Consider the following 24,075-nt stretch of genomic DNA (forward strand, 5'->3'; position numbering starts at 1 on the left):
CACGTTGTTGGTTTTAGATCTTAAGCAGTTTCATTTAAGTCAAAGCAATTCATTAATAATAGTTCTGCTTCCATACAAAAATCTCTACTAATACAATTCAGGGGAACAGAAATGCAGACATTCTGATTGTTAAGCTTAATAGTCTCTAAAAGGCATGCTCTCCTAATTCTGACAAGTGTCTAGTAGCTCTTTAAGGGACTGATCCAAAATCGATTTAAGTCATGTGTTTGAACAAAGGATCATGGGCTGCTGAGGACAAGTCTCAAAATGTATGCAGACTTAGACTCCAATCCTGCAAAGTCAGAGGACATTTCAGAATTTAAAAGACTTTCACTGGGTATGTTTTGTCTGTAATATGGAGGGGCTTCAGGGTTTTAATATATAGTGTGGAACACTTTCATCCTTTTAATTTAGCACATTTGCCTCCAAAGGTTCAAAATTCATAGTTGAATTCATGTTCATTCTTTGGCTTCCTGCTGGCATGAGTTCCATAACATGCTAAAATATTCCATATGTGGTATCATTTCTTTTGTTGTATTCTTCAGTATGAAACTTGCAACGAGGTGGTATTTCCTTCAATAACCTCTTCAAAAAGGCTCAAAGTAGCCAGAAGCAAGACCCATTTTCTTCTGTTGAGTACAGTTTGCCATACTTTTGGCAAATGGTGAAGTACGCAATTCCCTCTTCAGGTGTATGTGAAGTGTTTTAGAATGACAAATGAATATTTTTTGTCTCAGTAATCTGAATGGGTGTTTGTATGCCTGCTGCCAAAGGCCACTTGAGCTGCTGTGAGAATCTGTACCTTTAAAAATAAAAATGTTAAAGGTGATTCTTTGAGTGTGTGTCAGAGTGGATCCCACTGTAATGTGACTGTGTCTTATGTACACAACCTCAGAATCTTTTGAATAGCTGTGTCTATCAGGGCGGCACATTCTCAGCAATTTCTCCATTTGCCACTCCTCGCACCCCAGAAACTGAGGGACATGAGGCTTAAGCTTCACTTCTTGCCCTGCCATGAGTAGGGGCAAAGCAAGCCCAGCTGCCCTTTCCATGCCAAGATTAATCTTTTTCTCCTAGTGAGGCAGTTGCACCAACCCTAACCCATCTCTGGAAGACTTTAGAGCATTCCAGGAGCTTCTAACAAGACAGCAGACACCTTGGAAATTGAGATGACAGTAATTCAAGAGAATATATACTAGCTGTTCAACATCTTGAGCTCCTCAGTGCCCACAAAGATTGCCCTGCTGGTTAACAATGGCAAGCTGGAAACTGCGAAGGATCACTGGCACATGCTGGCCTCACTTCTTCTGACTTAGAAGCAAGTGCAGAAACATTACCAAGTTGCGCCTAAGGGCTTTGAACAGTTCTTCTCACATCCCACAACAGGACTTCCAGTCCTTTCAGTGATTCAGGGGAGAAAACAAAACAAAGATCAACTAAAGGGACCCCAAAGAATGAGGGTCTCAAGAAGCTGGATCTTTTGAGATGGAAATAAGGCCTACTTGGCCTCTTTGCAAGTTAGAACCACTCATTATCAAGCTCTGTTTTGCAAAATAGAGCTTCCTGATATTGGGATGGGTGACTCTTTTCCTGTTGAGGCTCCCACAAGACTGCCGATAGGAACTCAAAGATCCCATCAAAGAAGGGAAAAAGTGTAGCGAGAACATTGCACTTCAGCCTGATTCCCAGAGGTAGCAGGTTTGAAGAGATGGTTGCGAGCCACACTGAAACCAAGGTCCTATAGCCAGTCTTCAGAAATTGCCTCATCCCCTTCCATTGGTCAGGGATCACAGCTGACAAATGGGTGATAGACATAGTTACTTATGGCTACCCCATCCAATTCTCCTTACTCTCTACCTGCTGTCTTCACTGTCTCTCTTTGGGGAATCTCCTCATAAGAGCCAGTTGCAAAAAAAAATAAAATAAAAAAATAAAGTAGCCTCATTGCTCTGTCTAGGAGCCATAGAAAAAAAAATTATAGGATTACAAGCACAGTTATTTCTACTCCTGATATTTCCACATTCTGAAGAAGAAAGGGGGAGACGTCTTTGTCCTATCCTAGACCTGAGGAGACTGAATACATACATATGCTGCCTCCACTTCAGAATGGTAACGTTTGCCTCATCATTCCAGCTCCTCAGACTCACGACTGGTTTGTGACTGTGGACTTTCAGGATACGTACTTCCACATCACCATCCACCCACCCCACAGGAAGTACCTTAGATTTACAGTGGGACAGAATCATTACCAGCATGTGGTACTGCTTTTTGGATTCTCTACCTCATCAAGCAACTTCACAAAGTGCCTTGCTATGATGGCAACACTCCTAAGGAGGAGAGGCCTCCACACCTATCTATATTTAGTTGACTGATCGATCAGAGGCAAATCCGATCACAAAACTCTGGCAAATCTAAATTACACCTGTGACAGATATGAGATCTTGGAAGTGTAAGGAGTTAAAAGGACTGTATTTAAAGTACCAGATAGGCATGGACATTTGGGACAATGTGTTAAACGGGTTTTCTGGGGCATAGCTAATGCAAATTCCCAAACCCCGGTTATTAAAAAAAAACCTAGCTTTTTGAACCTGCACCTTGTGGACACTGGTAATTACTTGTCCCCGGACACTGGATTTTAAAGGTCCTAGCTATATAAAGAATCAGCAGAACTTTCCAGTTGGGATCTGGTACCTGACCTAAAAACTGACATGAGCTTTGTTACCAAGGGGAGGAAAAATCCCATTTCTGGGGTCTGAAATACTGGGGTTGGAGTTAAGGGTGACCTCTAGTAAGCTTTTACTATGCATGTAGATTATTATTTTTGTTTTCTCTGTAATGCTTTTGCATTAAGAATTAAATGCCCCTTGCTTTATGAAGGCTGGCTGGTAACTGGTGTATGCTGTTTGTAGATCCTGGAGAAAGTGTTAACCATAGGTACTGGACCCTGGTTAGAACTGGTGGAAAAACAGTGAAGTGCAGAGAGACTGCAAGCCTAAGTCCACAGTCTGAAGGGAGAGAGACATGGGTCTCTGCCCCAAGAGAGATGGCATCTAGGAAGCCTAAAACCTTAAGTGGGTGCTCTCAGGGAAGACCAGGAGAGTGTGTGAGGGGGTGGAGGTGTCAGAGGTGCTGTTAACTCTGAAATTGTGGCAATAGTCTTTCTCTGTTTACCCAACTGGGTCTCCTGGTGAACTGTGAGAAATTGTCTTTCTTTCCATTCCCAATGACAGAATTCATAGGAGCCGGGGTAGAGTTCAAAACAGCAAGAGTGTACTTACCTCAGGACAGGTTTATCTCACTAAAGTCATTAGTAAACAGGTTGATAGCATGTCTTATGATTTTATGGACCTGATTACATTATTAAGCTGCGTATCAGTGGGTACATCTGTGACAGCACTTGACAGACTTCACTTGAGGCCTCTGCAACTTTGACTCAAGTCCATCTACTGTCTCACGAGGCGTAGGCTAAGAAAGAGAGTAATAATTCTGGCTTTTGTCCTCAAGGCACTGACCTGGTGGCTACACCTCAAGAGTGTCCAAGAAGGAGTACCACTCAAAATCCCATCCCCTTCTAGAGCTTTGCTTATGGAAGTGTCTGGAGCAGGCTGGAGGGGAGGGGGAGAATTTGGTCAGCCTGGGTGCCCTACTGCAGGCACAAGGGATGTGGTCCCTAGAAGACAAGAGATTATATATAAATGCCCTGGAACCGATATTCATAATACTGGTGTGTATGGTGTTCCTCCCAGTCTTAAGGCCTTGACAAATCCTGTCAGATCACACACAAGTGATGTCCCACATAAACAAGAATGGGGCCAGCCTTCCATCCCTTGCCCAGTGAAGAGGCGATTGAGCTATAGAATTGCTACTGCCTACACGGTATAGCCACGATAGCCTTGCATCCTCTGGGATCAAGCAACAACTTGGCAGATTTCTTTAAGCAGAGAAACTGCTGCCAACTAGAAGTGGTCATTACTGAAGTCTGTCCAGTTGATATTCCACCAGTGGGGGAAATCTGATGATAACCTGATCACTTCTGGAGGGAGCACCAAATGTCTCAACCTCTGATCCAGAGGGGGCATAAACCTTCCTTTTGCACTAGAATCAAGGAAGTTTTTATACTTTCCCATCAATCCTACTGATATCCAAGGTGATTGCCAAACCCAGAGACCAGGCCAAGTGCATTCTTATATCTCGCTATGGGCCGAGATGTTCTGGCTGATGGACCTGCTCAGAATATTCTTGAAACCCCCCGGATCAGCCTGTTGAACTGTCGACACCTGCTATTGACCCAATGATGCTATAGTTGCTAATCTGGATGCTGGCTGACTGAGTACTATCGGAAGAGACTGCTCTTTGCTCCTTTGTAATATAAGGCAGGAAGCTATCCACACAGAAGAAGCCTCTTCCTCTAGATGGAAGCTCCAGTTTGGCCTACATCTAGTGCAGTTCCTAATACCGAAGATTCTGGATTTGTTGTTGAAGCACCTGTATTCTCAGTTCAATCATAGTCTGCCTAGTGGTAATATTGGCATATCATCCTTTGACACAGTTGTCAGTCTTCTTTCATCCAGTGATATCCAAGTGTCATAAGGGCCTAATGTGTACATAACCACTGGTTGCCAAATCCACTTTGGCATGGGATTTCAACATCATCCTGCTTAAGTTTTTATGAAGCTTTCCTTTGAGCCCCTTTTGGAGAGCTCCATTCACCATTTTACCCTTGGAATGGTCTTTCTTATGGCCATCACCATGGCCATAAGAGTAAATGAGCTTAAGGCATTCATAATATCTTTATGCCATACTGTGTGCCATAAAGACAAGGTGATGTGAAAGATATTCTTAAGGTGCTTTCTCAGTTCCACATAAACCAATCTATTGCCTTGTCCTGAGGTCTTACCAAAACTGCATTCCACGCATGGGGAGAAGAAGCAACACACCCTGGATGTTTCCAGAGCTCTCCAATGTTACACCAACAGGATTAAATCTTTTTCAGACTGTCACCTCATCTATTTGTGACTATAGCTGATCAGTCCAAATGCCAGGCTGTTTCTTCACAGACTGTCTAATGGATAATTCAGTGTACCTCACTCTGCTTTCCGCTGCCAGATGTGCTGCCCCCACTGACTATCAAGTTTTACTCAACATCCTTGGCCTGTGTCTGTAATGTGCCGATATCTGAAGTTTACAAAGCTGCTACGTGGAGCACTCTGCTCATATTTGTCAAACATTATGCCCTGGACTTGACTGGTGCCAGAATTGGAAGAGTGGTAGTCCTTTCTAATTGACTGATACAGCTGATACTCCTCTTTCCCATTATCTTGAAGAGGATACTGCTTGCCAGTCAAAATAGAATCCACACTGACCCATTCTCAAAGAAGAGAAAACAGTTGCCAATTGTACAGTCACAGTGGTTCTTCAAGATGTTGTCAGTGTGAGTTCTGTGGCTCATCTTCCGTTCCCACTTTAGGAGTCTTCAGCTAACATGAACTTCAAGTCACGAGAGAACTCAGTGAGAGTTGTGCTTGCTCTGCAGTTTGTGTCCTTGCACAAGAGTATGAGGAGACATAGGGCAAGCTGTGGCCCCACCGGACTCTACTATTCAAGAGAGTCTCGGCTCATGGACATTATATTAATGTGCACCTACAGCAAGATCCATAGTCACTACAACATCTTGAATTACTGGAGGGTAAGTAACCATTCTTTCCTTTTTATAATAACACATGTCCTCCTGCTGTTCCCTTTGAATTCAAAGACAGAAGGATAGGGCCTTTTTTTATTGAATTTGGAGCTGAGCTCAGCTCTTTGCAGGATCCAGATCCTGTTTTTTCTGTAGATTTTCTTCCATTTGTACAAAAAAATTTCATTTTCTACTGTAGCTTTTTGTTAATCTTTTTGTTTGTCTTGTGATTCAGAGAGAGAGGTTTAGTGATTAATGTTGTGTTTTTTTTAAAATGTTTGTAATTGCATTTGGAATTGTATTATCAAAATACCCACAATTCTTAAAAACATTTGCCTGGTGTAATTTTAGAGACTGCACACCAGTGGTTTATATTGTATGCTAGAGGTGGCTGTTTTCCAGGACATCACTTGTGTGATTTAAATGCTATGTAGCTGCACCACAAACTACATTTTTTCCACATCTGTCAATATTCTTTTAAAGAGCCAGAAAAATGTTAACCAATATGTATTGCTTTAATACAGGCATTTTATATGCTAACTTTTTGATTGAAAAGAATTGTTCATGGTGTATATTTATTTTCTGCTATCTGCAGCAAAAGGAAGGGTGTCAAATGTACAAGATAAGGAAATACACCATTTTAAAATCTTTTTCCCCTTCAGTGGGAGGATAAGCTAGGTCAAGTCAATATCACAGAACTTGAATTCATAGTTAAATAATTATTATTTAAATGTGCATGGCTCTTTACAGAGCACTTAATAGACAGCATCCTTGCATTGAGGAGTTTAATTTCTGTCTAAATGAGTGAACTCTGTCCACCACTGTAGTGTGTGAATATCTCAGATATGATGCACAGGACAAGTTCTGATGGAAGATGATGTAGCAGCATCCTTGGTAAGAAGAGTAATGTTGAAAGGGTTGGCAGAAGAAGTGAGGTGGAAGGAGCTTCTTGTGTGGATCATAGGAGGCACTTCCAAGAATATTTGTCTCTAGATGGGGAAAAAAAAAATGAATCAAACTTCCATAGGTTTTATTTGTTAATTGAACCTAAGATCTTTGCCAAGGCACCTCTGGTTTCTGTGAACAGATCACAGTGTGCTGATAATTCTTTATCAGAGGGATATTCATAGAGGGATATTCAGATGAGACTTTTTGTTGAGTTATATCTATTGATTTTGATCATTTCATAAAAATCTGTTTTGTTAATTCAGTTTCTATGCATCTTCTAACTTCTCTTTTTCTGCCTGATTCAGTATTTGCATACCAGAAAAAGCTGGAACTTTGGAGGTCAGGGGAATGTACTCCTCCTGGCTGCTGTGAAGAGCTACGGAGCTCTATTTCCTCTTTATGATGGCTGAAAGACTACGATAACTGATGAGTGAATAGGAGAGGAAAGGATGACTGGAAGGGAAAGAGAATGTGAGTGGGACTAAGTTCTGGAGGAGGAGAAAGAGTATGAAGAGGGAAGCAGTGAATGGGAATGGGAAGGGAGACTGGGCATTTGGCAGTGACACAGAGGAGAGGAGTGGGAGTAGAAGGGAGCTGGGGCCAGAAACACCAACGGTGCCTTTTCCAATATCTTACAGGGTGGGCGGAGGGGTAGGTGAAGGTGGAGCGTGGGGTGATGGAGGGAAGTGCTGCTATTCTTCTTTTTCACAGTGTGCACGCAAGAGGTTTTAGAGTTAATAGAGAGATGGAGGCTGAATTTCCAGAGGGGAAAAATCAGGACTTGGAAGAGTAGTACTTCTGTGTCAACTGGGCCAAAAGTTTGATTTCACAATTGCAGGATTCATAGCACCTTGGTTTCAATACCAGAAATTGGCTTTCCTAAGCACTGATGTTATAGGACTGAATATGAAATGTATATTAGATTTCCAGTCTACTACCATGGACTTTGTTGGGTAGACAAGTCCAAACTGCTTGTTAGTTCATTACGTTTTGCAGTGGAAGTAGGTCCAGAGATAAGCCAATGGAACTATGCTAATTTACCCCAGCTGAGGAGCTGACCCTTAGATGCCGTTTATTTCTTCTGAGGGTTCAAATTAGATTTTCCTGCTATGTGGTTAGGATAGGATCTGCCTCCTCAGTCATCTCCACAATACGTGCATTCAGGGCAGCATATGAATGGCTTTTACAAAGAAGCGGCATTAAACACTGTTCTAGTCTACCATAAAGCATAAATATTAATCTGGTTATAGAAGGAATTGTTTCATTGCACCAATATTCAGTAGCTGTATAATGTATGTCTGTACAGTACCCCATATATACTACTATTCTGAGTAATGGTTTGATTACAGATCATACACCTATGTTACCAACAGACTATTGTTATAATAAATAGTGACAGAAGAGAAACATTGTTTCTCAGAATCCCCTCTGGTAAATGAAGTATTGGAAAATATTTCAGTTTCTTTGATTTTGGGATAGTCATCGAGTCATTTAACTCATGCATCTGTTCATATTTTATTTTCTAGGTGATTTGGCTGTCTGAAATCTCTATGGACTGGCTCTTTAAATATACTTGTGTGGAGTCCTGGAGAATGTTGAGAGTTTTTTTTGTGTGTGTGTGTGTGTTTCAGTAAAAACAGATCTTCATTGTTGTTTGAAAATTTTCAAAAATATATTGGGATCAGGGCTTATTTAATTCAAAACAAAACAATGGAAAACAAATGGCTGCTTCCTCCACCAGGTTAGATAGTCCAAATATTAATTATTCTGAAAGGCCAAAAAAGAGTAATCTATTTTTCAAGACAACTCTAGATTTTGGGATTTTTCAATGGAAAAAAATATGTAGCCTAACTCTGCCCTTAGACTGCATTTAATCTAAAACTAACTACAGGCATGAATACATTTCCATGCCTTTCCTTACTACTGTAATTACAGTCAAATAACTAATCTTTTGTAAATGTCATTTTAAAAAAAATAAATGGGTATGTTTTCACCCTATAGGTAGTGTGTAATCTACATAATCTTCTGTCTGAGCAAACATCTCATTTTGCCAGCCTTTTAGTAAGAGAATTTTGAGTATCCAGATAATAAGTCTTGCTTTGTCTGACTACCAGAAGCTAATCATAAACATACTAAATCGTCAAAAATGCAATGAATACATAACTAAAGGGCAGCATTGAATTGTGATTAGGAATGTTCTGAATCACTGAGGTATCATAAATAAAACACACAGCTGTGTATTAAAATTTCCTTTATTGAAAAAATTGTCACCATCTTTGAACAGAGAGACTTTTTTCTTCAAACATGAAATAACAGATGTAGTCGTAAAATTTAACCCTCTGTAGTAATATTTATTAAATTGTGATACTATTTGACAAAAGATCTATTGCCTATAAAATCCATTGGGCAAAGTTGCTCAAAAAACAGTGTGCATGGATTTTGAATTACAACTAGAAGTTACATTAGTGCAGAATGACGATTACTATTCTATGCATAGCATTTTTAACATTGATTTATAGAATGTATCTATAGCTTGTTGACCATGTTTTTGCCTAAAACAATGTGCAGATATGTGTTTCACTGTCCCTTTCCAGAGACATTAATATGGGGGAGGTAAGGAAAATTATGCAAAGTCTGAACTTTTCTTTATTAAATCTTTCTGTTTCCATTGAGTCTAGAAACTGAAGTGGAATGCTGGAAGGTTGACAACAATGGCCCCCAGACAAGACAGATGAGTAGGGTGTCTTGGTATTGAAAAAGTTGAAGATAGCGGGCCTAGAACAATTCTTCTCTAAGCAATCAATGCTTCCTTTTATATAACATGAAGGCTATGTTTTCAGGGGAGCTGAATTAATTAATTAAGGCTGCATAGGCATTCTGGCATTTCATAACTTCTGAATACTTGATTTTGCAACTGTAATAATGTTAGTGTTGATGCAATTTTTAAAAAACTAGGCATCTGCTCTTTGTGACACTTATGACTGTCTTTCTGAGTTCACATTTTCATTCAGAAAAAGGTAGTAGTTGGCTATTCAAAGCTAGTGCTTTATTTTACAGAAATATTGATGTAGTTCTGGTGTAATTTATAGTGGCAGTCCTCACCTGTGTTAGATTGGGGGAGGTGAGGTGAGAAGTGAAATTAGCAAATACAAAATTCTAAGACGATTAGTGGAGGTTTCTCATAATTTCAGTTACCTGGAAGCCATGATTTTGTTTCTGTGTGTCTTTATGTGCAGAAAAGGCAGTTCTGCAAGCTCTGTGCACATCTGCAGCGAAGAGAGAACATCAGTGATGTGTGGCCTTAAGTTCCCCTTTAGGGTGTTTTTAGCCTTTCCTAGTGGCACAAAATGCCTTAACATTTGTTTTTTATTTCTTTTCTTACAAGAAAAACAGATTTCCAAATTGTGGTCTGGATCAGCAGTGGTTCAGTGAGAGTTGTCTGGCATCTCTCTCTGTTAAGTTTTGAAAGGCCCCCTGTAATATATAATATTATAAGAGTGTCTGAGTTATGTTGATTGTCCTGAGGACTGAATACTCTATGCATGGAACAGGGCGGAGCAGCAGCGGTGCAAATTTTTCCCACACAGTGATCTACCTCTTTCCCCTGGAAGTAGAGGGGACCATTGCTAGGAGTAAGAAAGGCAGTCCAGACTCCATGACCATTCTTTACTCTCTCGGGTAGTGCCAGCCATGGTGGTTGAGACGGGTTGGATCACAGAAACCCTCCTGGGAGCTGCCAACTGATGTGCCAAAACTATCTCTGCTTCTGTTTTCCCTGCCAGCTCAAGACTCCAGCACCCTTTTTGCTGAGCCAGACACTTCTGTCTGTTTCAACACAGACCCAGAGTCTGAATTACCTGCCCCAAAGCTACAGGTTTACCTGAAAACAGTTCACAGAAGTGTGCTTGTCTTTAGCACTCAGATGCCCAACTCCCAATTGGGGTCTAACCCCAAATAAATTCATTTTACCCTGTATAAAGCTTATGCAGGGTAAACGTATAAATTGTTCTCCCTCCATAACACGGATGGAGATATGCACGGCTGTTTGCTCCCCCAGGTATTAATACATACTCTGGGTCAATTAAGTAAAAAGTGATTTTATTAAATACAGGAAGTAGGATTTAAGTGGTTCCAAGTAGTAACAGACAGAACAAAGTAAGTCACCAAGCAAAATAAAATAAAACACGCAACTCTATGTCTAATCAAACTGAATACAGATAATCTCTCCCTCAGAGATGTTTCAGTAAATTTTTTCTCAGACTGGACACCTTCCAGGCCTGGGCACAATTCTTTCCCCTGGTACAGCTCTTGTCCCAGCTTAGGTGGTAGCATGGGGATTCTTCATGATAGCTCTTCCCTCCTTTTGTTCTTTTCCACTCCTTTATATATCTCTTGTGTAAGGTGGGAATCCTTTTGTCCCTCTTTGAGTTCTCACCACCTCCTTCTCAATGGAAAGACACTGGGTTAAAGATGGATTCCAGTTCAGGTGACATGATCACATGTCACTGCAGGACTTCATTACCCACTTGCCAGCACACATGTATACAGAAAGACATATAGGCAAAACAGAGCCATTTGCAGATAGTGGTCCTAGTTAATGGGAGTCATCAAGATTCCAAACCACCATTAATAGTCCACACTTTACATAATTACAATAGGCCCTCAGAGTTATAATTCATATTTCTAGTTTCAGATACAAGAGTGGTACATTTATACAAATAGGATGATCACACTCAGTAGATTATAAGCTTTTTAATGATACCTTACAAAAGACCTTTTGCATGAAACATATCTCAGTTACATTATATTCACTTATTAAATTTTTATAAAACCATATAAACAGCACAATGTCACAGTGGTGGTTTGGAATGTAGATAGCTTTCCACCATGTAATGGACTGAAATCTCTAGCACCTTCTGCATAGTTCCTCTGAACAGATCAGTTGTGATTATTTTCATAAACTATTGTCCTACTGTGAATTAGGACAAGTGACGAGGTGAAAAGCTTGCTATCCCCTTACTGATCAACTCACTGAGCCATCTCGACCCTAATGAGCAACCAGTACTCCAGCAAATCCCAAGGAAACTAGAATTCTTCAACAACATTTTCTAATATTATGGCAAGAATAACTAAATTATTTAGCAGATTTTTTTTAAATTGGCAGATGGTGGTATTAGGGAAAAACAAACACTGTTTAATTCCAATGTACTTGCACACTTAACCTGGCTTTTGAACAAACAGATGTTTTTGTTTTATAGCACATCTTGCTTTAAAAAAAAGTTTAAAATGAATTTTAGCAAAATGCAAACAGATTAGTAACATTTCTTTTTGCATGTTCTCTTGATCTACCTTGCATGTGTGACACTGTTTTATGGACAACATTTTTGTAAACATTAAAATAATAATAATAAAAAAAAATAAAAAAAACAAAAAATCCTCAACTTTCCATTTTCTTAAAGTTGGGGAAAAATCCTGAGTCTCTTATTTAGATTTTTGACGTTTTAAAATGAAGGGTATAGTTGTGTTTATTTTAGATAAAATGTGGTTAACAGGGTGCTTATGCATAAGGAAGCATGCTGTGGCTCACTGACCTAGGAACATTCTGGAGAAGGCCAAGGGGAGGGGTGTGAGCTCAGCATGTGGACTGGAGCACTATAAGCATGTGATAAACAAAACCATATATGAATTTGTTTAACTCTGATTGGTTAGAAGTTCATATTATGTAAGTTGTTATATAACTTGTTATATAAGCACCATGTGCTATAAAGTAGCAAGGGGAGGGGCTCCTGGCTGGAGGGACTCTGCCTGATTCTTTGTACCAGGGGCTCTCTTTGTGCACATGTTGAATAAAGCTTTATTGAATTGAATTGAATCGCATTGGATCAAAGTCCCCTGATTTCTACCCAGCATCAGACTCACTGGGAACCCCCAAATCCCAACAAAAAAAAATAAAAATAAAAAATCTTTCACATAATTCTTTCCCTAGTAGTTGATGATGTAAAATAACTGTCTAAAGTAACCAGAATAACTGGTGGAAATTATTTTTGAATACAGAAGGATATGTGGTTCCAGAGGTTTTAACCAAGTTGATTTAAAAAAAAACAAAAAACAACCCAACAAATTAACTACAGAGATACTGACATCCTTGTCCCTCTGGAATTAATGGCAAAACTCCCACTGACTTCAGTGAGCACTTTTCATGATTGAGCCCTTAAATAGAACACTGAAAATGTTGCAACTGTGAGTCAGTTGGTGATCTTTTTTAAATAGAGAAATGTTTTCATTATTATACATTTGTGTTTCTGTTCATGTCCCTTTCACTCTCCCCTGGCATACTCATGGTGCTGCCTGTTCTCTGAGCAATTTCGTTTTCATAGAGGAGTGTAATTTTGTTTTTCAGGGAATAAACATAAAAGTGAATTTCAGCTTTTAGTGGATCAGGTAAATAACCGATGGAGGAAAACTGGTAAAAGGAAAATCGAGAGCTTACAAGAGAGAGAGGCACCTACTGCTGAAGAACAGACTACGGACACAGGTGAGTAATGTTTAATACATCTGAAAATAAAAATAAGTCTTGGGTTTCCCTGAGACATGATGATGCACGCATACCCCAAAGCCACCAATTAAACAGCGTCAACTACCCAGTGGTCATGTAGGTCATGGTTTAACAAGGTAAATATTTACATGCTTAAGGTTAAGCATGTGAGTAGTTCAGTCTGTAGGAACAACATCCAGCATAGATATTCTATCTTTACTACCTGCAGTGACAAAAAAATACCCATAGGTCCTGTTAGTTCTCTCACTATAAGATTGTTCAATCTCATTTGTTTTATGATATTGTTTGTTGTGGCAATGTGGGTATACCTTTGGTCATGCTTTGGGGATGATCTAGGAGGGTACTTCTAAGTCTAAGCCTTGTGGAATTTAAACATGTGAAGCTTACAGAATTTCAACTAAATAGTTCCACTGACCAAAGTTGGATACATGTTGTTGGCTGCTACCTTAGGAAACTTGGCAGTTTACTTTATCAGCCATTTAAATCCCTGCGTTTCTCATGGTAACAGCATTGGTGCTTTCGCCTGTCAATGGCTCATGACCTATCTCCTCTGACAGAGCTTTCATGAATAAAAATAAATGGAAATACCATTTTAACACCTGAACATTATGCTTATCATTTCATACAGAGCTTGATGCAGTAAATAATAATCTTTATTTGAACCATTACAATTTTAGAAATCTTGGGGGTAAAGTTTCTTTTTCAACTTGTTCCACAAATGATCTCTTTTTTTATATATTGCCTCTCCCTCTGAAATCTTATTAGAGGAAGGGATCCCAGACTCTGAAATATTAATTTCTAGCTATGCTCTGTTATAAACCTGGGTCTCATCATGATGTATAACGATTGTATATATCTTTCATTCAGCCTATGTATTTGTATTTTTTCAATTGTGGGCTTTATTGACAAGCTAAACTAAAACAAGTCATACATAGTTTTTTTCCTAAAGCTTGCTCATATCCACTTAAAAAAAAATACTCCCATCACATTTTTAGTTACATTAGTGTAGTAAATCTTCAACCCACAACACAGAGGATTCTGCTGTATTGTAGTTGCATCATTGCCTCATATGCTTATCCCAGCAAGTTTGCATCATTTGGTGTTCTTCAGTTTTGCTTGGTGCAAATGATCACAAAAGACACGTGCAAAATATTCATTATACTTCATGTGCTAAGAACGTTCCGTAGTCTTTTAAATTTCAATGAATGTTTATTTTTTTCTGCCAGATCTTAGCTACATCTGACTGTTCTTTCATCCATAAATCTTGTGTCTGCTTGGCAACTCTTCAAAAAAAAAAAAAAAAAAAATCAAAAAAGTGTTTCTCAGTGTCTTCAATTAAACATAATTTTCTCTGTGTCAACCTGCAAATTTTAATAGGTGAGAGAGAAAAGAACAGTGCACTAGTGAACTCCTATGTGAAAGATTTACTAATGAGAATAGAAACATTCATGTGAGTTGTACATTTTTTTTTCTAGTTCTTCACAAAAGTGGATACATATTGGTATGTGCTTTGTTGGCTCTTCATTTAGTACTCCCATTGACTTCTACTTTTTAGTGATTGTCACTATATCACGTTAACTACACTTCTGACCCTATCCGTGGTCTGCTCAAGGAATGTCCTCTCAGGTTTGTAGTTATCACCTGTGTCTGGGCAGGGACCTGTGTCCCTCTCCCTCATGGCCACAGGTGAGTGAGTGATACAGCTTCTCTGTAATTTGCTGTGTTTATCCCAGTAACTGTGACTAAGAATCCAGTTCTTGCACATTGCTTTCTCTCCAAGGGCTGTGACCAGTGTACACCACTGAGTATGAGTAATCAAACTGCTCTTTCCAGGCAGAGTACATTTATTTAAGCACAGAACCGTACAAAGAAATCATATAAAAACAACAAAAGGTCTAAACGCTCACAAAACATACCAGAAGTCCCCCATCAGTTCTACGTAGACCATAGCAGATTTCAGTTCTTCCAGCCCTTCCGCAGGGTTTAGTGTGGTCCCCTCCAGACAAATGGTCATGTCCATTATTGAATTAAAATCAAGCTCTCTTTGTCAATTCTAGCTGACACTTTATACCCCAGGTTCTTTCTTTGTCTCTTGCGTCTCTCGAACTTAACCTGAACCAGTGTGGTTCTGAAAACCACTCGAGGGGATGGTACTTCTCTGAAGCTGTTTATAGTTCTAGAGACTGCAGTAATTACCCCTTTCTCCCTAAAGTTTGTAGAGGAGCTGTGGTTAATGTGCCCTTTCCTCTCTGCCCCCTTTACATGGAGCAGAATATAATGCCTACAATGATACATATAGTATTTATAAAGTTAGTACAGTGGTCCCCAAAAATTCTGCATGTGGATGCAATATCTGTCAGTGGGCAAGTTCTATTTAATGAGCTTTGCAAATCTTCCAAATTCCTACCATGTTTTTGATTATGCTTGAATCATTGTTCTCTTACTGCATCTGAGGAAAGATGATCAAAACTATCTCACTTGCTCTTGAACGGCTTTGTGTCTTAAATTTCTAGTCTTCATAATATTTTTGTATTCTTTAAATATTTGTTTGATTTGGTTTTTGACTAAGGCCATGTATAAAAAGAGTTGTAATTTTGGATATGTCACCTTTTGGGGGATTATATACAGACCTAATAGATCTTTTCCATTTTTAATCCATTAATTTCAATTGAGTTATGCTGATTTATGCTAACTGACCATCTAACTCACTGAATTCTGCAGTGCATTTGCAACTAACAAGATGAATCCTCTTGATATTTTATTTTAAGGCGAGGGAAACTGCCTAAAACGAAATGCCTCAAAGCCTTTATCCACACTGTAGCTACAAAAGTATTTGGCATTTTGTCAAGATCAGTTCTGCAGTGCTAGGCAAAGTCATAGTTGACAGTCATTCTTGAAATTTTTTCTTCTAAGTGATCATGGTTTACATCTCCTGTATTTGCAGGACACTTGTTACTGCAAATTATCAAAGTAGGGACTAATGCTTAGTAGGTTTTGAATATTGTTTCTAAGCATAGTTTTAATATGGGCATAACTACGTTGGAAAATGAGTGTAGACAAGGTATAAAAACTATTTAATTTCTTTATAATATTTTCTAGGGAATAACTGATATCTCTGTCCCTCTGGAATGACAAAGGGAATCACTTGGGGGTAACTACTGATAAAAACATTTGTCAAATATAAAATAATAGAATGGTTTTAGAATAGTATTTCCTAGACACGCTTCCTTAACTTAAAAAAACCCCAAAAAGTCAATATATTGACTTTTTCGGTCTTTCCAGGGGCATTGGCAAATCATCAGCTTAGTTTTATTTACAGCCACCTTATTACTTTGAGCTGTCAAACTTCCAAGTTATAAAACTGTGGCCTGTAATGATATAAAGTGAATTTATACTGGGCACCAGGAAACAAAGCTGCCACATTTTGAGTATTTGCTAATTTTTAAAATATAATGTCAGTTCCTGTGATTGGAGACAACTGCACATACGCAGCCCTGGCAATTTCTCTTACCCTCGCTTAAAAGAGATATTGGACAAATGTTGCTGTTATCTCTGGTTCATGGTGAGTGTTTACTATGGTGAGGAAAAATTATGCAGTTTATTGAAACAGTGATAGAAGTCTTGCACAGGTAGTCAAAGGAGGGGAGGAAATATATTTGAAATATGATTTAAATTTTTTGGAGGCTTTTCCAAGCTAGAGAATAACAAACAGAAAAAGACATAAAAGGGAAACTAAACTATCTACCAGGTATTAATCTCTGTCTTGTATTATTTCTGCCAGGAGAACAGAATATTAAAAAACAATGCACTGACCAGACCTTTGTAACAGATCAGTTACCTAAAGCCGAAATACCTGATTCTGACACAAGCAAATCCTACAATTTGTCTGAGGGCTCAGAATCTTTTTCTCCTCCATTCTCAGAGTCATCAGGATCAGCAAGGAGGTTAGTGGCATACCGATTTATATTGATCTTTTCTTCCTTATGTATCTCATGATAGCCCTGACAACAAAGATGGGAAGACTTGTGATAGCAGCAAAATACTGCCTTTCCCTGTGTTTTTATTTCAGCTTCTTAGCAATAAGTCCCTTTTTGTATCTTTAAATTGGAGGATCAATTAATTACAAGTAAGGTAACAAACTTGTGCATTTTCAAATCGTTATATGTTTCTGAGAAGAAACTCGATTTTTATTGACAATTACTTTGCTAATGTGAAACCAGTTTTGCTGACAAGTCCTTTCCATTATTTGATGTTGAGTGCCTGTTTAGGATGTTTTCTGTCTAAGAATTAATATGCCATCCATTCCTATGTCAGAGTTGTGTGTCTTTCTAGTTTAGTTTTTGATGTCTCCATGATCTTATAGAACTATCTGGGGTTGTCTGTTAAGTAATCATTTATAAAGTTCAATATACTGTCTGGCCAGGTTGCTTTTGTAAGTGAAGACATGCTTTCAAAGGAAATAGTTATATTGGCAATTTAATTTTAATGTACAGCAGACATTTTAAATGCACCTTTTTATCTCACCTTTTATCTGAGTTTCTCAAAGTACCATGCAAACAATTTTCCCTCTGTTAAGTAGGGAAATATCATATCTGTTTTACAGATAAACTCTGAGCCTTATAGTTTCTTTAAGTGGCTTGCCCATGATTGCTCAAGAAGTTGTCTGTGGAAACATTGGTAAAAAATTCAGTTGGCATGGCTTTCAAAGGTGCTATGCACTCTCAAGTTCTCTTGAAGTCAATCGAAGCTGAGAATTAGGCCACACAGCTCCTAACCCTCACAAGACCATGCTGCTTTCCCATATTACTGCCATCTAGAAATAAAGCAACTATGTATGGACAACAGAGGTTTTTAAAAAACTAATCCAGTGATATAAAATATCTGGTACAATGGAGAATTAGCAAGTTTACAGAATGTCGTGAATTGTGACTAAAAACAAAAACCCTCAACACAAATATGGAGAATAAAAGTAAGATTGTTTGTCTTACCCTTTTAGGCAATGAGACATTCAGTCACTTAAGGAGCAATGTAGTCAGGGATATGAACAAAGTAGGTTTTCCAAGGGATGACAAGCAATTTAATGATGGAAAAGAATATGGGATAGATGCTAGTAACAGAACATGTTTCCCAGAAAAGGAGGAAGAAATATTGGTGGAAATAGAGTTCCTTCTATAAAAGGTGATTTTTAAAAAAAATGGTGCTATTTGTTAAATGACTAGTCAGATGGGATCCATATGAACAGACTCTAGGGCAGTGATACTCAGACCTCAGTGATTCAGGAGACAAATTAGTGATCAGTATTACCCTAAAGAGCTACAGTAGTGTGAATTCATTGTTTCATTTACTATTTTTATAGTAAGCTTAAGCTTGTTTCTCTCACCAACAGAAGCTGGTCTAATAAGATATTATCTCAGTCTCCTTGTGTCTCTCTAACGTCCTGGGACCAACACACCTGATAGATATGTTCTAGAACAATAAGAATGAACTGTAAATCACTGAACAGAGCGTCTGAATTGTGGGTTTTCCTTGTGAATGAAAGTAATTTAAAAAAATTGCTCATTACCTCTGTATGGCTGTCTCAGTACATCTTTATATGAAAAAAGCGCAATTAAAACAATTATATAAAGTGGCCTTCTCTGAAGCTCCCCCCAGATAGTTATGAAGTTCTGACATTATAAGGAACATTCCTATATACCTGTAGCTTAATATGGTCTAGGAGCATCTTGAAGCTGTTGCTTTAAACTTATTTTTCTTGATTACTTTATTGAAAGAAACCCATTAAGCGTTTTCAGAGCTTTGTTAAAATGAATCATGAATGCTGGAGCCTTGTATTCACAATTTGTGTATCTGGAGATGCTAGTGAGAGTAAAAGGGTCATTTTCATATCTTGCTAAGTATGCTGTTACATGTTGCTTTAATTTTTTATCAGCAATACATATGAGACAATGACTGTAATTATATCTTTGACTTCCTATTAGCAAAACAATTTATACAATAATTTAGCTGGATCTGACATTATGCAAACTCAGTGAAGGGAATACTTTCTTTCCCTCACCACTTGCTGACTAAAGACAACTGAGATGAATTGAAAGGATTCTTTTTTGCCTTCGGATAAGCTGTTGCACATTGCCTCGTAGCTTTTAAATTTAGCTTTTGTACTTGTATGCACAGGATCAGTAGCCTATTTTGTAAGTTATACAGTGATGCATACCTAAGGGAGGATCAAGCTTTGACCTTTCTTTCTTTTATATTTTTTACATTCTCAGCGAAAGCCTTGCTTTGGGTAAATAATGAGTGTGATATTTAATTGTATCATTTGTCTTTTGTTTCTTCTCCTAGTCATCAGAGGTTTTGTTGCCACTGGCACTGGCTGAGGGGTAGTCCCTCCCATTCCATCTGCTAGTGGCAACCTCTTACTTATATGACCTACAAATGATCCAGCTCCACTGTTTTTCCTCTTACCAGCTTTCTCTCTCACTTTCGCTGCTGGAGTCAGCCCTGCTTTACTGGCATTTTTGTGTGTGATTTGTTTTGGCTTCATTTGTCTCCTTCTTTCCTGAAGCCTTGTGCTTCAAACCTGAAGCCCAGTATAACCCTGGGGGACATCACCGAGCTGTAGCTGACAAAGGGTTTTGGGTAAATGTGTGGCAGCATGAACCCCATAGGTTCAGTTTGTGTATAGTTTACAAATTGGAGGTCTGCTCACAAGGGTTGGTGATGGTTCAGTTCTATGAAATTCATGTTGAGGGTCAGGTTTTACAAGCACACATCTCAAAGGAGGATCCCTTGCCCTGAACATTAATACTGCTATAACTGCCCCAGGACTTATTGTTTTAATTCTACAAAGTAGATAGGAGGGAAATCAGACTAACGAATGGAAAAAATAGTGCCTAATTCTCATCTGTTTTACTCATTTTATTTTCTTGATTTCAAGCTAACTGTTTGGCATTAACATCCCCAGCAAATCTGGAATTTTAATCTTGTTAGAATGAAAAGGCTTTTCTTGAGAGGCAGGAATAGCATGTAATGCTCATTAATTTTCTTTACTATACATTTCTGTTTTATTGCAAGTTTGGTGTTAAGATATGCCCTAGGCCTTAGGGCCCTCTCCTGCAGCCGTTTATGTCAGTGTGGACTTTACTTCATGTAGGAATTTTAGGATCTTGCCTTCAGTGAAGTTACTTTCCTGTTTACATTTTACATGTGCTTTCACACCTTAACTGGAAACACGCTGCGCTGTTCTTGTTCATTGCTTAAAAGTACTGAAAATTTAGCAGCAAACAACAAACAAAAATTAAATTTCAGTTCTTCTTTAACTTTATTTAATTAAAGAAAATATTGAAAATAAGGAATTGTAGAATGTGTAGTAGCAAAAACTGTGGGGCTGGACAACAGTTTGTTGTGTTTGTTTTTTGTTCATGTGTAATGGACTGTTACAGTGGGTCCTTGGTGTATGTCAGGGTTGTGTTCCTGAAAAGGGCGGTGGATACTGAAACGGTGGATACCGGGAAATTTTTCCCCATCAGAAATAATGGCCCATCCTGCATCTTCTTGCCCCCCCCCCCGCCTCTTCCCACCCAGTTCTGCCCACTCCTCTGAGTGCGCCCCATCTCCACTCCTCCACCTCTGTCCCAGAGTCTCCTGGCCGCCGGAGGAAGCACCCAAAGAAAAGCCACACAAAAGGTGAAGTGACGGATATGTGGATTGGGACCGACAGGAAACGGAACACATTCCCCTATTGATGATTGATGGACATGCGAAATGACAGATAAGGGGGAGACATATACCGGAGACCCTCTATATGCAGTATGCTTTTTGGGTTAATTCTGACCATGATATGGTCTAGCTTTATCAGGTACCTAAACCTTTTAGAACAAGGATGGGCAAACTTTTTGGCCCGAGGGCCACATTGGGTGGGAAATTACATGCAGGGTTGGGGCAGGGGGTTGGGGTGTGGAAGGGGGTGCGGCAAGGGGCTCAGGGCAGGGGGTTGCGGTGCAGGGTGTGGCAGGGGGCTCAGGGCAGGGAGTTGGGGTGCGGGGTGCAGGAGGGGTTTGGGTTTCGGCCTGGCACCGCTGACGTGGAGTGGCTCCGAGGTGGCAGTGGCACGCACTGGGGCAAGGGCAGGCTGCCCTGGCCCTGTGCTGCGCCACTCCCGCATCATGTCCCTGCAGTTCCTGGGGGAGGAGGGGCAGAGGGCTGTGTGCACTGCCCTTGCCTGTGGGAACCTCCCCCGAAGCTCCCATTAGCCGCAGTTCCCTGTTCCTGGCCAATGGAAGCTTCGAGGGAGGTACCCACAGGCAAGGGCAGCGCATGGAGCCCTCTGCCCACCCCCCTCCACCAGAAGCCGCTGGCTTCTGGGAGTGGCGCGTGGTCTAGAGTGCCACAGGGGTGGCAATCCCACAGGCCATAGTTTGCCCATCCCTGTTTTAGAAAGTGTTGGCCCACCTGCCAAACTGAAGTAGTGATTATTATAAGTTCAATTATAAGTCTGTTCTGCTATCTGCTCTAATTGCACAGGGTCCAGTTTGTCACCCTTACTCATGCTGAGTAATACCTTACTCCACAAGTAGTCCCTCTCTAGTCATTGAGGCTGCCCATAAGATGAAGCACTGTTAAAAGTAGCTCATGTTGATAGACTGGCATGTAGGTAGCCAGGCATTGTCAAATATCCAGTAAAATTGCCATCTGTACTTGAAATGTGAATGGAGTAGCTGATCTGACCGTGTGGGCATGCACAAAAATCTGAGCTGGCAAAGTATTGCACGATTTGTTGGAAGAGGCCTTTACAATTTTATTTGCATTTTGGGGAGTATGCCCACTCTGCACCCTCTTGTGACCCCTGTGGCAGTGGCTCTGCCTCTGTTTCTCACTTAGTCCCAACAATAATTCTGCAACAGACCTGCGTCCTCTCAGGGAGGACCTGTCAGGTAGCAGCGTCTAGTGAAGTCCAAAAAGCATGAAACAAAAAGGTCTTCTGCCCATCCTGGTCTGCCCTGCTGTCTCAGAGTGCTGACCCTGCAGGGCTTCTTCTCTGAAGTCCTTTCCCCTCAGTCTAGTCATCTCCAGGCTGTCTTTCTGGGGATTAGTCTTTTCCAGGGCTTGCCACAAGAGCCCCCTTCTGGGTCAATCACAGAGTTAAGCTCCCTCCTGCAGATACCCTCCTCAACTGAGCGGTCCCAGCCCTTTCATGGAACTCACTCTGCTCTTCCCCAGATGAGTGTAATGATTGCATTGATCAGCTTGTAGGGAAGAGAGGTGGTAGCTGAGCTGTCACAGGCTGAGCTGAGACCAACACCTCTTAAAGGGCCAGCCCAGCTATGACAGCATATCTTTCATATTTTTAATTAGTTTAGCATAAACTATATGCAGATGATCTTAGTCCGTATCCTTTATCCTCACATACATATATGTAGTCAGCACTTTCGTTCAAGCTTTGTTTGTGATCTTCACTACTTTTGTTGGTTTGATTTGTGGAGAGACACAGTAAAAATCGTTATAAATAAAAACACATGAGACTGAAATATTTAAAAGATTTGGAGGGGGTTGGGGAGGAATTTGGCATTCTTGAAAACTTTTTTCAATGTAAATTTGCAGAATAGTTGAGGAACAGATGTTTCGTTCACTGTCTTTAGAAGATTGTTAATCCCTAAGAATGATGCTTATATAAAACTGTTTTTGTCAATAATCTATGCAGGTATGATTTGTATTGCTGATTAGTAAAATCACTGTAGCTCAGAGTAAAGTATGAAGCCTTCTCTGGAGAATTGTAAGATAATTCTTTATGCCTACACTTAAAAACCAAACAAGTTTTCTATAAACAAATGGCTGGGAATGAATAGATTGCAATCATTCTTGCCTCTCAAATGAAGTGCTGTCTTCTGTTCACTCTTAGAACTTCTGTTAACCTATGTTTAGGGAAATAATTTAGTCAAATGACCTGCCTTTGTTTGGATAACTGAACCTACATGTATTCAAATGTTCTTGTCAAGAAAAGTACATTTTATTTTACTTTTTTACTTTTAAAAATCCAAACTGGAATTATGCTTTAGCTTGTGTAGCTTGAGAGGTTAATGGAAAAATGAAGCGATGTGTCTTAATCCAAGAAATTTTAGTATTTGCAGATTAATAGAGGAGATATAAACAACATAGACCTATTAAAAATCAGAATAATGTTGATTACTGTCATTTTTAATCTCATTTAGTTGATCAGTTCTTATTATTTCCTATTGTCCGTTCTGATAATTATCCTTGTTGGATCTTTTCATGCCTTCTAAGATCATAGAGATGATTTGCAGATAAATAGCTATTTCAAAACCAAAACCTCTTTGGAGTATATTACATTCCACATATAGTAACAATGGTTGAAGATAATCAAAATAGAGAAAACTCACCAGTTTAAATGGCTGCCATGAAAGTTTGTTTAATCCCACTTTCTGTGTATATTAATGTTGAAAATAGTTTAATGTAAACTGTGCATGTGTTTAATTGCTTTACTATACTTGTACGGTCAACAGTATTTTTAATAACGAGACTGCCCAATTACAGACAACTTTTTTTTAAAAAAAAAAATGCACTAGCTACTGTATGTAAATCCATTTACAGACAGATTTGTTAACATGGTCTATTTATAGAGTGGTACCTTCTGTTAAAGTCACTGTGTAGCAAAGACAAATTTAATCTACTTTTATTGTGCTGTTTTTTATAATAGACAAAATGTATTCAAAAATAAAATATACTGTACAAGCATTTCAGCGTAAGTATTTAAACAGGAGTGTTGTCTACGTTGTTTTGACTTTTCACTCTTTTCAGAAAGTGCTTTGCAAAATTGCTTTGTCCGTTTGTTTGTTTGTTTGTTTGTTTGTTCGTTCCTCAAACATTAAGCATTTCCCAA

The 24,075-nt window shown here is 39.3% G+C and overlaps 1 protein-coding gene across 10 annotated transcripts in view; it reads left to right on the forward strand.

Moving 5' to 3' along the window:
* The window catches only part of RAD18 (RAD18 E3 ubiquitin protein ligase), a 155,271-nt gene that overhangs the window by 66,673 nt on the left and 64,523 nt on the right, over window positions 1-24,075 (forward strand). For 9 of the 10 annotated variants that reach the window (XM_032784211.2, XM_032784214.2, XM_032784212.2 and 6 more), the window contains exons 10-11: window positions 13,026-13,160; window positions 16,963-17,125. In XM_032784211.2, coding sequence (XP_032640102.1) covers window positions 13,026-13,160; window positions 16,963-17,125 — 298 coding nt within the window. Of the gene's footprint in view, window positions 1-13,025; window positions 13,161-14,407; window positions 14,500-16,962; window positions 17,126-24,075 lie in introns of those variants that run through there. The other variant, XM_075073105.1, reaches the window with a different exon arrangement.

This window comes from Chelonoidis abingdonii, chromosome 17, assembly GCF_003597395.2.
Source record: "Chelonoidis abingdonii isolate Lonesome George chromosome 17, CheloAbing_2.0, whole genome shotgun sequence".
In the NCBI taxonomy this organism is placed as follows: Eukaryota; Metazoa; Chordata; order Testudines; family Testudinidae; genus Chelonoidis; species Chelonoidis abingdonii.